General features: G+C 40.2%; 1 protein-coding gene across 3 annotated transcripts in view; it reads left to right on the top strand.

Annotated features, from left to right (window-relative positions):
• Positions 1-17,591, top strand: part of LOC127424665 (cytosolic carboxypeptidase 1-like) — a 58,588-nt gene that overhangs the window by 4,153 nt on the left and 36,844 nt on the right. For all 3 annotated transcript variants that reach the window (XM_051670024.1, XM_051670026.1, XM_051670025.1), the window contains exons 5-14: positions 10,796-10,863; positions 10,983-11,046; positions 12,032-12,178; positions 12,421-12,552; positions 13,431-13,524; positions 13,642-13,679; positions 14,502-14,710; positions 14,867-15,044; positions 16,613-16,713; positions 17,055-17,171. In XM_051670024.1, coding sequence (XP_051525984.1) covers positions 10,796-10,863; positions 10,983-11,046; positions 12,032-12,178; positions 12,421-12,552; positions 13,431-13,524; positions 13,642-13,679; positions 14,502-14,710; positions 14,867-15,044; positions 16,613-16,713; positions 17,055-17,171 — 1,148 coding nt within the window. The remainder of the gene's footprint in view (positions 1-10,795; positions 10,864-10,982; positions 11,047-12,031; positions 12,179-12,420; positions 12,553-13,430; positions 13,525-13,641; positions 13,680-14,501; positions 14,711-14,866; positions 15,045-16,612; positions 16,714-17,054; positions 17,172-17,591) is intronic.

Consider the following 17,591-nt stretch of genomic DNA (forward strand, 5'->3'; position numbering starts at 1 on the left):
AGTGTGTAACACTGTTCAGTGGAAAGGAGAACAGGGAAGCGAGGTTTCCAGGTTCAGGTAAGCGTTTAATTTGGCCACCTTGATGCTTACAGTTTCACAAACTCAACAGTCTCACAGGCACGGAGTTATTTAAACACATCAGCTTCACAGGCAAATAGTTACTTAAACACTTTAACTTCACAAACACAATAAACACAACAGCTTCTGTAGCACCGTGGCCTTCCTCGTGCCAGTCTCTCCCTCGGTTGCTGGTGGCATGGCTGTTTATATGCCGCTCTCCCCCTGCTCACTGGAATTAGAGACAGGTGTTAAACATAATCTAGCTCAGGTGCAAGTGCCTTTACCGCTTTCTCTCTCTCCGGACGGATGCTTGAACACGCCCCCGCTGCCACATATCCCCACCACCCGACTCAGGCCGGGGAGGCATCCTACCACTCCCCCCCCCCCCAATTTCTGGAAAGGAAGTCGGTGACAGCCATCTGCACTCCCGGTCTGTGGACCACCTTGAATTTAAACGGCTGAAGAGCCAGATACCAACGGGTGATCCGCGCGTTGGTGTCTTTCATGCGGTGGAGCCATTGGAGCGGGGCGTGATCCGAACAGAGGGTGAAGGCCCGCCCCAACAGGTAGTATCGGAGAGTGAGGACCGCCCACTTGATGGCGAGACACTCCTTTTCCACGGTGCTGTACTTAGAGCTTACGGCTAATGTACAGCACCGGGCGCTCCTCCCCTCCACCACCTGCAAGAGTATGGCCCACAGCCCTCTATCTGCCTCTATAAGCGTCCGTCTGTAAAACAAAAGGGAGAGAGAAATCAGGTGAATGTAAAAGTGGCCCCCCGCAAAGTGCGGCTTTAACTTGCATGAACGCCTGCTGACACTGCTCCGTCCACTGGACCGGGTCTGGAGCTCCCTTTTTAGTGAGATCAGTCAGCGGGCTGGTGACGTCCGAATAGTTAGGTACGAATCTTCTATAATAGCCAGCCAGCCCCAGGAACTGTCTCACCCCCTTTTTGGTCTTGGGCCTCAGGCAGGTCGCAATCGCCGCTGTCTTATCAATTTGGGGACGCACCTGCCCCGTACCTCCACCTGCCCAATCGCGCACTTCTTTGGGTTTGCTGTGAGTCCCGCTCGGCACAGCAATCTCAGAACCGCCCTCAGATGCTGCATGTGCCTCTGCCAATCATTGCTGTAAATGATGATGTCATCTAAATAGGCAGTGGCGTAAGATGAATGCGGTCTGAGGATTCGGTCCATGAGACGCTGAAACGTAGCTGGGGCCCCAAACAAACCGAACGGAAGTGTCACAAACTGGTGTAATCCAAACGGTGTGGAGAAGGCGGTTTTTTCACGGGAAATTGGTGTCAAGGGGATCTGCCAATAACCCTTCGTCAAATCCAATGTCAAATAAAATCGAGCAGTGCCCAACCGATCGAGCAACTCATCAACGCGTGGTATTGGATACACGTCAGATTTAGACACCGCATTGACTTTCCTATAATCCACACAGAACCACACAGACCCATCGCTCTTAGGCACTAGAACAACTGGGCTGGACCAATCGCTGTGGGATTCTGCTATTGCCCCCATATCAAGCATTGCATCCAATTCTTCCCGATTTTTGTGTTTGGGTAATCGGTAGGGGCGGCTACATACCATGACCCCCGGCTCGGTCTTGATGTGGTGCTGAATGAGGTTCGTACGACCCGGTAGAGGGTCTCCGCAAGTGACCGGGGTGAACTGTTTATGTTTTGAATTCACCTCGGGTCCAAGCTCCGCCCTCTCCGGAACTTCCGTAGCCAACGTCACAGGGACCGCCTCCCTCCACAATTTCAGGAGGTTGAGGTGGTATATTTGATGTGTGCCCCCTCTATCGGTTCGTTTAACCTCATAATTGAGATCCCCCACTCGTCGTGTGACCTCAAAGGGCCCTTGCCACTTGGCGAGTAATTTAGAGCTCGATGTGGGAAGTAATACAAGGACTTTATCTCCTGGTGCAAATTCCCTTAGCTGAGTTCCCCTGTCATACAGTCGGCACTGTCGTTCTTGAGCTTGGAGCAAATTCTCCTATGTTAGTTGTCCCAAAGTGTGGAGTTTGGCTCTAAGATCAAGAACGTATTGAATTTCATTCTTACTATTTGAAGGTCCCTCCTCCCAGGCTTCTCGCAATACATCAAGCACACTGCGTGGACATCGCCCATACAGCAGCTCAAATGGGGAGAAGCCAGTGGAGGCTTGTAGGACCTCTCATACTGCGAATAACAGGGGGTCAAGCCATTTATCCCAATTTCTAGCATCATCATGCACGAACTTATGAATCATGTTTTTAAGGGTTTTATTAAATCGTTCCACCAGGCCATCTGTTTGTGGATGGTACACGCTGGTGCGAATCGATTTAATGCTCAATAATTCGTACAGCTCGCGTAGTGTCCGTGACATAAACGTTGTGCCTTGATTGGTGAGGATTTCTTTCGGAATCCCCACTCGGGAGATTATTTTGTAGAGTGCCTCCACAACACTGCGTGCTGAGATGTTGCGAAGAGGCACTGCTTCCGGATATCGCATTGCATAGTCCACTAGGACCAATACAAAGCGATGTCCACGTGCTGACCGTTCTAATGGCCTGACGAGGTCCATTCCAATTCTTTCAAAAGGGACCTCGATCAACGGAAGAGGGCGCAATGGCACTTTTGGGGTGGCTGGTGGGTTAACCAGCTGGCATTCGCAGCATGCCGCACACCACCTGCGGACATCGCCGCCAATGCCCGGTCAATAGAAGCGGGCTATTAGACGGTTCAGTGTTTTCCTTTCTCCTAAGTGACCCGCCATGGGATTATAATGAACCGCCTGGAATACCACTTCCCGATGGCTCCGTGGTATCAAAAGTTGGGTTGTATCTTCATTTGTCTGAGCATCCTGCGTCACTCTATACAACTGCTCATTTATAATTGCAAAATAGGGGTATGAAAGTGCGATGTCCGGCTGGAGTCGTTGACCATCGATGACTCTCACTTGGTCGAAGGCGTATTTGAGGGTTTCGTCTCGCGACTGCTCCAAAGGGAAATCTCCCTCATGGAATTTCCTGAGAAGGGGAGGGGCTGCAGCCTCTCCCCCTCTCTCGTCATTATGACGTGGAGCTGTCGAGGACGGCCCTGGCTCCGCCTCCCCTGCCAGAGCATCACACATTTCACATCTCCCTAATTTAGTACAGGACTCATCTGCAAAAATTCCCTTCAATACATTTCTAAAATCAGGCCAATCCTTCCCCAAAATCAACGGATGGGTGAGGCGGGAACTAACCGCAGCCTCCACTCTATGCTTTTTCCCCCGGAATTTAATTGTAAGGGTCACCACAGGATACTTGTGTATATCCCCATGCACACACTTCACCCTCACTGTTTTAGCTGTGCCCAAAGCCTTGTGTTGAACCAAGCGTTGGTGGATAGTGGTTTGATTACAACCCGTGCCCACCGATGCTTGATGAGTACCCCCCTTGATACTTACCGGTATCCGGTACGCTCCAGCCCTATCGGGGGCAGTCTGCGGAGTGTCGGAGATCCAGACCACTGTTCCCAGCTCCATGACAGGGCACTGATCCCGGAAGTGTCCCGGGTCCCCGCAACGCCAGCAGGCCGGCCCAGGTGCCACGCCCGCACCTGCGTCGGCGGGCACTTCCACCTGAGGGGGAGAGCGGCGGGGTACTGTTGCTGCCGTGGACGACGGGAAACCCCGCGCACGAGGAACTGGCTTCGGTGGCAGGATTCCTCGCCTCCGCGGGGCAGGAACGGGCTCTGGGGAAAGAGCAGAGTGAGAGAGAGAAGGGGAGGGGGAAGAGATCGGGGAAAACAGAGGGGAGGGGGAGAGAGAGTGGGAGGGCTCTTCCGCCCTCTGGTATGCCGCCAAATGGTCCTCCGCCAGACGAACGGCTTCCTCCAGCGACACTGGGCGGTGGCACTGGACCCACTCCGCCGTTCCTCTTGGCAGTCGATGGATCAGCTGCTCCAGTACCACCTGGTCGATAATTCCCGTGACGTCACGATTCCCTGCCAGCAGCCATTTCCGGCATGCGTCTCGGTGCCGTTGGGAAAAAGCAAACGGGTGGTCGGTCTTCTCCAGCTTTAGGTCCGGAACAGCTGGCGATACTCTTCCGGGCTATGACCCACCCGCTGCAGGATGGACTTTTTCAGGTCGTCATAGGCCAGGGGATTAGTCGCCGACAACTGTTGGGAGGCAAGCTGAGCTTCCCCGGACAGCAAGGGGAGGAGTCTGGCCGCCCACCGATCATGTGGCCAGCCCCAGATTTCCGCGGTTCTCTCGAACAAATCGAGGAAAGCATCGGCATCGTCGTCAGCTCCCATCTTCAGGAGTGTGGAGGGAGGCAGTTGGCTGCGGTGGTCCGGAGTCAAGGCTCTCTCTTTCTCCTGGCCAAGGAGACTCCGGATCGCGAGCCGGTCCTCTGCTTGAGCCCGTAGGATCTCAAAGAAGCGCCGTTCCTAGTCTTGACGTAGCTCAAGCATTGATTGCTGGTGGGATTGTTGCATACTGGCGAGGGACTGGAGGATCTTGGCCACCTGGGAGGACTCCATGGGGCGTACTTCAGTTTTAATTCCCGGGTTTCGGCACCAGTGTAACACTGTTCAGTGGAAAGGAGAACAGGGAAGCGTGGTTTCCAGGTTCAGGTAAGCGTTTAATTTGGCCACCTTGATGCTTACAGTTTCACAAACTCAACAGTCTCACAGGCATGGAGTTATTTAAACACATTAGCTTCACAGGCAAATAGATACTTAAACACTTTAACTTCACAAACACAATAAACACAACAGCTTCTGTAGCACCGTGGCCTTCCTCGTGCCAGTCTCTCCCTCGGTTGCTGGTGGCATGGCTGTTTATATGCCGCTCTCCCCCTGCTCACTGGAATTAGAGACAGGTGTTAAACATAATCTAGCTCAGATGCAAGCGCCCTTACCGCTTTCTTTCTCTCCGGACGGATGCTTGAACACGCCCCCGCTGCCACACAGTGTTAAGGAGTGTGTTAAAGTCATGAGAAGAGGGACAAGAGTGGGTTGGAAACTTTAGAAACCGTGCCAGATGGAGGACAGACAGCTGGTGTTGGCCCCCGGGCAGCCCGGGTACGATAAGTCACAAATGGGGGCCTGGGTAGTTCAGCGAGTAAAGATGCTGACTACCAAACCTGGAGTCGTGATTTTGAATCCAGGGCGTGCTGAGTGACTCCAGCCAGGTCTCCTAAGCAACCAAATTGGCCTGGTTGCTAGGGAGGGTAGCGTCACATGGGTTAACCTCCTCGTGGCCGCTATAATGTGGTTCGCTCTTGGTGGGGCGCGTGGTGAGTTGTGCGTGGATGCCGCGGAGAATAGCATGAAGTCTCCACACATGCTATGTCTCCGCGGTAACGCGCTCAACAAGCCATGTGATAAGATGCGTGGATTGACGGTCAAAGACGGAGGCAACTGAGATTCGTCCTCCGCCACCCAGATTGAGGCGAGTCACAATGTCACCACGAGGACTTAGAGCGCATTGGGAATTGGGAATTCCAAATTGGGGAGAAAAGGGGAGAAAAAAAAAAGATAAGTCACAAATGACTTTGCATTAGAGCGCAGATAACCACACACATCGGTTTGTTAAGCTGTTGTCTGAGCTGAAATGTTTACAAACAATGCTATAGGCTTATCGATACATTATATTGTGATGTTTGTTTGGCAATCGGTATCTTTCACACTCAACTAAGAGATGGTGTAGCTGCCTCTATAATAAATCCAATCTATTTTAAATGTATAATTTAGTACATTTTATCAATGATTTTTATAGTAATAGTAATTTAAATTTAAAGTTAAAATTCATACAAATTTTAAAATAGTTTTCAGTAAAATTTGCTTCACTGTATGTTACTTGACTCCTAAGACGAATTGATTTTGTTAATATTATTCATTATTTGTAAGTCGCTTTGAATAATCTGCAAAATTAATATCTAAAACTTTATATGTTTATTATATGTTAATTTTAACATATACTAATACATTTTTTAAATCAAAAGTTGTATTTGTTAACATTAGTTAATGCACTATGAACTAATATGAACTAAAAATGAACAATGGTATTTTTATTATCTAACACTAAAGGAATAATCCAGGTTCAATACAAGTTAAGCTCAGTCAACCGCATTTGCAGCAAAATATTGATTATCTTAAAAGTAAATTTTGACTCTTCTCAAAACTTGAGGTTACAGGCAATTACAGTGGAAGTTAATGGGGTCAATTTTTAAACATTAAAATACTTGCTGTTTCAAAAGTATAACCACAAGATGTTAACAGTATGCGTGTTAACATGATTTTAGTGTGATAAAATCACTTACTAACCTTTTCTGTGTGAAATTACAGCCAATTGTACTACTTCGTTGCTATGACGATGTAATGTCAACAAACCCTAAATTGACTAAAAATGATTATTTAAACAACTTTACAGCTCAAATAATGCATAGGTTTTAACAGAAGAATTAATGTAAGTGCTTTTATAAAATTATAAGCTTCACATTTTTGTGTTTAAACCCTCCAAAAATTGGCCCCATTCACTTCCATTGTAAGTGCCTCACTGTAACCAAAATGTGTTAATTTTTTTTTATTTTATTTTTTCGCCGCGTAAAATGGTCGTTTACTGTTGGCGCGACACAACGCTAGCAACGCGACTTGCGCATGTCTAGACAGCATCACTGATTAAAATGTGAGCGATTTTTAAAGAAAATGACAGATGAGTCAAATAGATTTTTGTGGTAATCAACATTATGCCACAAATGCTGTCGATTGAGCTTAACTTGTATTGAGCCCAGAATATTACTTTAACTAAGCATTTATAAATGCTGTAAAATAATATTGTTAATTGTTTGCTCATGATACCTAATGCATTAACTAATGTTAACAAATGGAACCTTATTAAAAAGTGTTACCAATATTAATTTTTTTTTTTATTAAAAGTTGTATATGTTAACATTAGTTAAAGGTGCTATATGTAATATTTTTACGGTACTAAATAATAAAATGACCATAATATGTCATTAGAGAATTAGGAAATATGTTAAGTTGAAATACTGGCTTCTCCGATAACAGTGCTACAGCCAGTATATTCTATTTTGAAGTTTCCATTCCGGGCCAAAATTTCCGTGTATGTTTTGGCCTGTGTGATCCCACCCACTGCCCACTCACCAATAGTATTTCAACACCACCGGGTTGCCAGATTTCAACAAGTTTGCAGGCAAACAACACTGCATGCTGCAGCCATGGAAGCCAGCAAATGAACTGGATCAGAGATAACAGATTCCACCTGACCTAAAAAGCCTCGCCATCCGTCTAATAACCACCATGATCAGAGGCGTAGTAAAACAAGGATAAATATTGGAGATGCCTTTGGAAGATGGAGACAGCTTAAAGCCCAGAAATCCTTTAAAACGGATGCTGAGTTGGCTAATTTGCGTGTCAACATTCTGGCAACCTGCCTGAGCTAGTCTGGGGAAGAGGGGGCGGGTCAGACAACTCTCCAATATTTTGAATTTGAACTCGGACTGCAGTACCAATTTCCCATTTCAAACGCATTTTGCACATTTCAAACGTTTGTTGTCAATTATGAGGTAACGTACTAACATTAACCATAAAAAAATATATTGTTCATTGTTAGTTCATGATATCAAATATATTAACTAATGTTAATAAATTAAACTCTATTGTAAAGTGTTACAAAAATGACATTATGACAATTTCTATGATATGCAATAATAAATTGTAAGATAAAGTTAAAAGTGGTGAAAATTTGGTTTATTATAGGGACAGCTACAACTTTGGTTAATTGAGTGCATTATTTATTGTAGTGCTTTAGTAACTTTTGTCACATTTTACTGAAAAATTTCAGTAGCACTTTACAATAAAGTTAAGATTGTATATGTTTACATTAGTCAACTACATTAGTTTATGTGATTTCACAATGGACAATACTTGTTCAGCACTTATTAATCTTGTTTAATGTTAATTTCTAAAATCAAAAGTTGCATATCTTAACCTTGTTAACTCTTAATAAGGTTCAATTTGTTAACATTAGTAACTAGCGCTAATTAACTATTGTTTTTTTGTTTTGTTTTTTTTTACTAACTAACATTGTGCACAAATGCTGTAAAAATATGTTTTATTGTTAGTTCATGATACCTAATGCTTTAACTAATGTTATTGTATGGAACCTTATTGTAAAGTGCTATCGTAATTTTTTAGTAAAATGTGACCTAAGTTACTAAAGCAGATTAACTTTCACACTCAATTTACGAAATGTGTAGCTGTTATAATAAATGTTTAATACATTTAATCAAGTAATACATTTTTTGTATGTAATTTGATTGTAATAGTGCGGTAGTAATTTTAGTTACTAAAGCAGCAACTTTACAGCATCAAACTAGATGATGAATGCTGCACTGTACTTCAGGCCAGGTACTTCATTTCAAGTAACTTATGAATGTATGGCAATTATATGAATTATGTTCAAACAAGAAACTTTTTTTTTTCCTTAAGATTTCTCTCTGCATGTTCTTACCATTTAATTTGGGATGATCTTGTTAGTTTAAGCTACAACTTGGATCCTTTTTTGGAAAACATTAGTTTTTCCCACTTTGATCATTGCTTGCATGCCTCTTTAGTTACTCCGTGTCCAATCGTGAGTTCAAAGTGGTCTAAGTGCGACATGTGTACTATCCAGCCTTCTGCCATGTCACCAGTTTCTGATTTTCGCAGCACATTTTATTTATGTGTATGGAAATCTAAGCTGCAATACAGTATGTAACAAGTTAATTTGCCATTAATGTCAGATGCAGCAGCTCCGTCTCTCGTGCGGGTGTCACTTACAAAAATTTGATCGCCTTCAACTTCATGGTCATAATGTTCAGGACTGTTTTAAACCTCTGTGCCTGAAGGTTTTTGTGACATTTAGCAAGTTGTGCTTTACTGTGACTGCATAGTCACTGTTTTTTCCATCACTAAAGAAGTGTTGAGTTGATGGATGCTGCTGTTCTTTTTTGCTTTCTATTAATGGCGCCTGTCAAGATACATCATTGAATACATTTTGTCAAAAATAAATTAAAAAAACCTTACATTGGTTTTTTTAATCACGGTACCCTTTAATGAATTTGAGCTTGTTTTTTGTCATGAAAATGGCCATGTAAGCTGGAATGGCATTAAATCACTAACAAACAGAACATACGTCATTATTTTTGCCAAAATTTCAGTGTCCTACATTGTGGACCAATGTTAAAGGTTGTAATTGTTCATAGATGAAAATGGTGCACACATTGTTTTCACGGTTTTGATTTGTGTTTTGTTTTTTGTATGGTTTGGTTTGTTTTGGTTTTTTGGTTTGGTATTGTTTTTTGTGTATTTTTTTGGTTTGGTGTTTTTGTGTTTTCTGTTTTGTCTGGTCTGGTTTTGTGTTTTTTGTTTTGTCTGGTCTGGTATTGTGGTTTTTGTTTTGTCTGGTTTTGTTTTGGTTTTGTGTTTTTATTTTTGTGTGTTTGTTGGTTTTGTTTTGTTTTATCTTGTCTTTGTTTGGTTTTGTCTTTTGTCATGGTTTGGTTTGGTTTCATTTGAATTTCATGGCTATTCATTTGTTCCTTGGCCATATACTTTCCACACACACACACATACCTCTTTGTTGGCCGGATGCCATACCAGAAAATCTCAGCCATTTGAGGTCTGCATCATAAAAAAACACTTTAACACTTATGTTTCCAAATCTGTGCCAAAGAGACATTTCTTGAGTGAAAAGCCTATATTTTATATATTAATTAATGTGACCGCCTCAATGCACATGTTTAAAGAAAAGACAGAGATTCTCATAGAAATCTCAAGACCCAACAGAGAAGTATCATTTTATATTAAGTTTTTAGAATGTGAGAATATGCAAAGCAGAACTTTCAATGCAGGTTTCACCACTTATGGGGCTTTTCCACTGCACGGTACGGCTTGACTCAACTCGACTCTGCTTGCTTTTTGGGAGTTTTCCACTGTGGATAGTACCTGGTACCTGGTACTTTTTGTAGAACCACCTGATTGGTCAGAGAGAATCGTCACTACCAGCGTCACTGGATTTGCAACACGGGACATCAACCTGCTAGTTTTAAAGTTAGCAACAGCGATAGCAGTATCATTTGTTCACGCAACTTTCGAATTGTAAAAAGAAATGGCGAGGAGAGGATTCAACGAGAGTTGGATGGGGCGACGCAACTATGATGATCAGCCTATAATCCCACCCATGTTGAGGCTGCACTAAACTGCAGTGGAAAAGCAAGCTCAGAAAAGAAAAGCGAGCAGAGTCGAGTCGAACTGTAATGTGCAGTGGAAAAGTGCCATTAGTCTGCAGCTAAATTGTTCCTAAAATGTGTAGTGTAGATTGGTCTAGTAAACTGGGCTAGTAATCTGAGTGTCACCGGTTTAAACTAGTAATTGGTCAGCCCTTGAGTAAGGTCCTCATAGTGAAATTACTCTGGGGAGATCCCTGTAAAATGTACTTCAGCAATTTGTCATTTTGGATAAGAAAACATCTGTTAACCTCATTTAGTAACTTAATAATTAAAATAAACAACAAAACACATGTATTTATGCATTTATCTGTACAATTATGAAATATCTGGATAAAAGAATCAACAATCTACAACAAAGAGCACCCAAATTACTGTAGGCTGTTTTGGATTCTAATGTAATATACAGCTGAATTATGGGCTGTATTTTAACAGTATGTGTTTCGTGACGTTTTAGAGAAGACCCGAAAGGAGATGGTGTCTAAAGGCTCCAGCGGGATGGAGGTTATTCTCTCTTTTCTTGAGGTACCAGCACTCACAACACTGACATCAAATCGCATTAATTTAATCTGTCGATTAAATTATTCTAAATTCTGTATTGAAGTGCTTTCCAGCTATTAATTCACTTGATTCTGTCGATTTAGAACACACGGGATTTGCAGACCACCCTGAACATCCTCAGTATTTTAAATGAACTGTTGACTGTGGGTAAGTGTTTATGTTCTCAGTTGAAGGAGATGGATTATGTTATTTGACTTATGTCATACATTTAAATTTTTTGATATTTTGGGCTGGTTAGTTGCTTTACATGGTTTGCTGCAGTGTGATCTATGCAGTATGGTAAATATACTTTAAAAGTTGTGCTTTGTACCTAAAAGTATTGGAAGACAAAGGAGTGCCACCCTCTTAAACTCTGCAGACCCGCCGGCCGGTCCGCGTGGTGGTGCTATATGGCAAGCCGTTTTATCACTTAAAACACTGAGGTCACTGGATGCATAAGCTTAGAATCTGAACTTTTCAGAGAACACCATCACTTTTGCATTTAATTACATAAAATATCAAAATAAGGCCTGAAAACATTTGTGTCGCAAATTGGCCCCACCTAGAGGTTATGTTGTAGACATTTTTTAATGAATATAAATGTCCATCACATATAACGTATATAGACACGTCATATATCAAATGAAAGCTTTCATTCTCAGGAAGGTGACTGTGTAGTCATAATACCACAGTTTGAATTATATTAAAATATATCACATAGTAAAATTTCATTTTGGTTTGGCATAAAATGCAAACGTCTATTTTCTGTGCTGACCACTGATCTGTAAGCTCCAAATAGCCTCAAACTTTATATCAAATCTTACCTTGGGTTAAAGAAAGTTAAAGAAATTACTTGTCTACTTGTTTGTGAGCTTGTTTGGGTAAATAATATATTGTAAAAAAAAAAAAATAATATATATATATATATATATATATATATATATTTAATAATATAAATGTATATTTATTTGTCCATTTGTTGAGTGATTTATTTATTTTCCTTTAAATTTTGTAAGTATTTGTAATTGTAATAATTGTAAGTAAAGAGTCCATTGTGCATGGCACTGTATTGGCTGTAATCAGGACACATCAGTCAAAACACTGTTTCTGTGTCGAATAATGTGGGTCCATACTATTGCGCTTGTTGTGGTAGGTGGAGGCCGTAGGACTGGAGTGTTTGTGTCTAAGGGAGGAACAGCAATTCTGCTGCAGCTGCTGGTGAGCTCCAGCAAAGACCTTCCTCTGAATGAAGAACTAATGCTGCACATTCACTCTCTTCTGGTTAAAGTCGGCCCGAAAGGTGAGATTACAAATTCACACACATAAATGCAGGTATGCAAACTACTTACATTTTCATATGCTTTTGCTAACCTGATGAGCTAAAGCTAGTATATAAGATATTTGGTTTGGTACAATCAAATCATTTTCTTATGTTATAAACTTGAGTATATATTTCTCATTTAACTGTTTTGAAACTGAATATCAATTAAGTTGCCAGCAGTTGGCAGTGGCCACTTTTCAATGACATCACTTTCTCTTCAGACAGGAAGTTTGGTGTTAAAGCACGTCTGAACGGGGCACTGAATGTGACAGTGAATCTAGTGAAACACAATCTGCAGAACTACAAGCTGCTGTTGCCATGCGTACAGGTGCTGCGTGTCTACTCAGGCAACTGTAAGTTCACTAACATACATGCATACATTTTATGTTATCTGTAGTGGCAAACAGATTGCATTAAAGGTCCCTCGGGTGCACTATGCTGCTCACAATTAAAAAATGGTAATTTAGTGTTGAGGGTAACCAAAAGTCAAATTTATAATACTTTTTTAATATCCAGACCAGAATGTTTAAAACGGATGAAGTTTCACCGTCCTTTAACTCTTGGATGTATCTATCTGGGTTGAAAATATTCAAATAATTTGCTTTAAAAATGAGTTAATTTAGTCAAAATTTTAACTCAACATAATTTATGTTGTTGAAAAAAGTGTACACATATAGGAAAATCTGAAAAACTGGAAATTGGGGATGCATCAATTGAGAAGTTTTAGCCAGTAGTTATTTTTATGTATGTATAAATATATACTTTTTGTTTTGTTTTGTTTACTTATGTTTAAAAACAAACAAACAAACAAACAAAACAGTATTAATAATGTTTTTAATTTAATTTAATTAAATTAAATATTTAATTTAGTAATGTTTAATACAGATGTGCAGACATTTAATACAGATGTGCAGACATTTTAAAACCTAAACAAAACATCCCATAAACATTGCAGTTTGGTCTGGTTTTATTTTCGAGGTAAAAATATGTTTTGATGTTTCGATTAACGTGAACTGTGGCATAAACTATTTACAAATAATTTACTGTCTAAATTGGGAAAAATAAGGCCTGATATCTGCTTCCAACTTCGGCCTAATGAGAGTGATACTATATTAAAAAAAAAAAACAATAAATAAAAGTAAAATCGGTCAACACCAATATGTTGAGGATCACAACAGTGAACTTTTAGTTAACCTCTGGATCATGTAGGTCTTTCTGTGTTTTCCTGTAGTGGTAAATGCTGTGTCTCTGGGAAAGAGTGGCGCTTTGGAGCTCATGTTTGAAATCATCGGACCCTTCAGCAAAAAGAGCACCACTTTGCTCAAGTATGTACAGTAGAGTATGTTCTTGTTTACCAGATCTGATAGAAATCTGATTTTGCCAAATTGTTAGAAGAATGATACTGATTTCCAAAAATAGCCTTTGTTCTTTTTCCTAAACAGGGCGGCCCTGGACACACTAGCAGCGTTACTGAAGTCCAGTAAGATGCATCCTTGGTTGAATCTCATGAAATCTGTAAAGAACATGTCCAGATTATAATGTCTCAAAATCTAAAGAAAGACATAAGAACTTACATTTTGCCTTTTTTAAGACCATTATGAATTTATGCACCATGACATTATTTTAAGCATATTGTCCCCCAAATTCACATGACCGTTATGCAAAAAAAAAATAAAAAAAAATCTCATCCATATTATTGAATTAAAAATTATTAAAAATGTTGGCTTTTATTGAACCTTTTTAAATTTATGCTGACTTAAAAAAAAAAAAAAAAAAATCATTGTATGACAGTATTGTTATTGTATACTTACTGTATTGTAATTTTATTACATTAAAGACATTGTATTATAGCATTATTAGAAATTACTCTATTTCAGTAATGAGAATCTAATGAGAATCACCACTAAATACAATGGGAAATTTATATATATATATATATATATATATATATATATATATATATATATATATATATATAAGCAAAATATAATTTTTTAATAAAAAAAAATATATATATTTTTTAGGTGAAATGTGAGAACTTGTCTTCGTGAAATTCACCCCCTTATGTCTAGGATCACACATCATTCATTTTATATTAACTTTTTGGCACCATATTTATGAGTTCCGATTTTTTTTTAACAGCTTACAAAAGAATTAACATCCAACAGAAGATAGTTTTATATATATTAAATGGAAATTGTGTTATTTTTTTTACACATTATTACACATACAGTGTACAGTATGTAATTTGATAGTTCTCTACATATCCATAACTCGGGTATCTTGTATATGTGCTCTTTAGAAATGAATGCCCGGCGGGCATTGGACAGAGGCTATATGCCGACTGTACTCGCCATCTACCAGGACTGGCACCGTAACGACACTCGCCATCGTCACATGATCATTCGCAAGAGCATTCTGGGATGTATTAAAAACCTCACAAATATAAAGCTTGGCAGGAAGGCCTTCATAGACGCCAACGGCATGAGGATCCTTTATAGCACATCCACTGTATGACACTAAAGCATTGGGTGATATTTTATCCAACACTGCTTTTATTGCAATGTGCCAAATAGTTTTACTAGATATACATTTCTATATACAGTATACTTGGATGAACTATACAATATACATTAGAAATATTAACTCTAACTGTAATGTGTTCAGGAGTGCCTGCCCGTCCGGACACTTGATCCACTGGTCAATACCTCCAGCCTTATTATGAGGAAGTGCTTTCCAAAGAACCGCCTACCACTGCCTACTATTAAAAGTGTCTATCAGCACGCACTATCACACATACCAGCTGGGGGACCAGTCGCACAGCTTTACAGCCAGCCTCCAGGAGGTAAAAAACATACTTGATAGAGTGACCCCAAAAAGTATTGGGACAAAATATGAGAGTTACAGTATGAGAGTTTTGTCTCTGAAACCCTCTTCCTCCCCAGCACCACCTGTCTACTTCAGGGAAGATTGCATACATGGCTCATTGTGTAGCAGCAGCAGCAGCATATATATATGAATAACAAAAAAGACATTTGTTATGTAATGATATTTGACATATTTTGTTTCATACATTTTTAAGTTTGCCAAGTACACTTTGGGGTCACTGCAACTCTGAATTTACCCTCTATTTTCTTTTTCCTCCTCCACTCATGTTTTTTTCTTAGCAATATTGCTATTCATTGTACAACCCCAATTCTGAAAAAGTTGGGACAGTATGAAAAATGCTAATAAAAACAATAATGAGTGATTTGTAAATTATATTCACCCTTTGCTATATTGAAAGCACCACAAATACACACAATATGATGTTTTACTTTGTGAATTTTATTGTTTTTTTTGAAAATGTACAGTAATTTCAAATCAGATGATTACAACATGCTCCAAAAAGTTTGGGACAATCAAGTGTTTACCGCTATAAAACGTCACCATTTCTTCCAATAACACTTATTAAGCATTTGGGCACTGAAGACACAAGTTTGGTAAGTTTAGAAAGTGGAATTTCATCCATTATGTAGGTCTTTAGCTGCACAATTGTACGGGGTCTTCGTTGCCGTATGGTGTGCTTCATAATGCACCACGCATTCTCAATTGGAGACTGGACTGCAGGCAGGCCAATCTAGCACCCACACTCTGCTTACACAGCCATGTTAACTAACAGAGGTTTACTAAAGTTATCCCAAGCCCATGTTCATGATACCCATTACAGATGAATGCCGTTTTTTTAAGACAGTGACGTCTGAGGGATCAGAGATCACGCGCATTCAGAAATGGTTTTCGTCTTGCCCTTTACGCACTGAGATTTGACCAGATTCCTTGAAATGTTAACTATATTGTGCACTGTAGAGGGTGAAATGCCCCAAATCCTTCCAGTTTGTCTTTGGGGAACATTGTTCTCAAAGTGCTGGATTACTTGCTGAAGCATTTAAGAAATTTCCTTGCTCTAGGCCTAGGCTGTTTTTGGAGGCTCCTTATGTACTATAACACGATTGCCTCACCTGTTTAAAATCTCCTGTTTCACATCGCCTTGTTATTTTAACTCGTTGTAGAGCCGAGGAGGGCGGGGCCGGGCTGGAATGAGACACTCCCGGTCCCCAATCAGCCCGGCCCCGCCCTCCTCAGCTCTACACTCGTCAAATTGTTATTAGTCTTAAATTGCCCCGTCTCAACTTTTTTGGAGCGTGTTGCAATCATCTGATTTGAAATTACTGTACATTTTCAAAAAACCTATAAAATTCACAAGGTAAAACATCATACTGTGTGTAGTTGTAGTGCTTTCAATAAAGCAAAGGGTGAATATAATTTTGTTTTTATTAGCATTTTTCATAGTCCCAACTTTTTTGGAATTATAGTAAATGTTTAGTATCTCGAGTTGTTTAATGTGGAAATTTATCATTGTGTGTTGTGTGTTAGTGGATGATGTTGTTGATGAGAGTGATGAGAATGAAGCCACAGAGGTTGACACAGAAAATGACACGGAAAATGAGGATGATGAAATTGATCACAAAACCCAGGTACAGCAGTCTTATACAGTACAGAAGATTTTAAGAGATTTTATTAATTTTCGACTCTTGTTGCCTCTATGTCTGTGCTCATCATAGTAAGGAAAGACTAAGAAAAAGTTTTACAATTCTATAAATCAGTTTAAAACTATCGGCTGGTTAATCGGTTATCAGCCTTTTTCCAGCACGTTAGTTATCGGTATCTGCAAAATCCACTATATGTCAGCCTCTAGTTTATACAGTCCTCTACAATGACAACTGTTCTTTCTCTCTGTCCTAAAAAAAGTTTCGAATTTTGTACAATCACTATCAAAGTGGATTTTGTAATGATTGTATTTTATTCTTCTCTATAGAATTATGACATAGAGACGGATATCAACAAATTACTTCCCAGACAGATGCAGACATGTCCGTTTGATGAGCTGAGAGTCTACGAGCGTTTCTGTCTTGAATTCACACATGATTTTGAGGTGAGTTTTGACTTCACAGCAGTACTGATCTAATACTGAGGATGCTGAATTTTTTGTCTGATACAAACCACATCAGAGAGCAATGATATAAGGGTTGAGATAATCAAAATAGAGTCTGTTTTAATGCAAAAATGTAGTTAATAAAAAGACTGTAACAAAAATGCTTGTCGTAAATGGTCCAGAACTTTATATACTGTAGATCATCTTCAGTGGTCATAATAAGTTACCAAAGATTTGCGTAATGAAAAATAGTATCTAGTAGAATGATAACCCATAAACCTTACTTAATAACTAGATTTGTGCGTTTTCTGAAAATAAATAAACACCCCATCACAATGTAAAGGTTGAGTAATTGCCAGGTCATTGCTACGCAGTTGCTCAGGTGTTCTGAGTGGCATCACTAGGCAGTTTTTAGTGCGT

The sequence above is a fragment of the Myxocyprinus asiaticus genome, chromosome 33 (assembly GCF_019703515.2).
Source record: "Myxocyprinus asiaticus isolate MX2 ecotype Aquarium Trade chromosome 33, UBuf_Myxa_2, whole genome shotgun sequence".
Taxonomy (NCBI): domain Eukaryota; kingdom Metazoa; phylum Chordata; class Actinopteri; order Cypriniformes; family Catostomidae; genus Myxocyprinus; species Myxocyprinus asiaticus.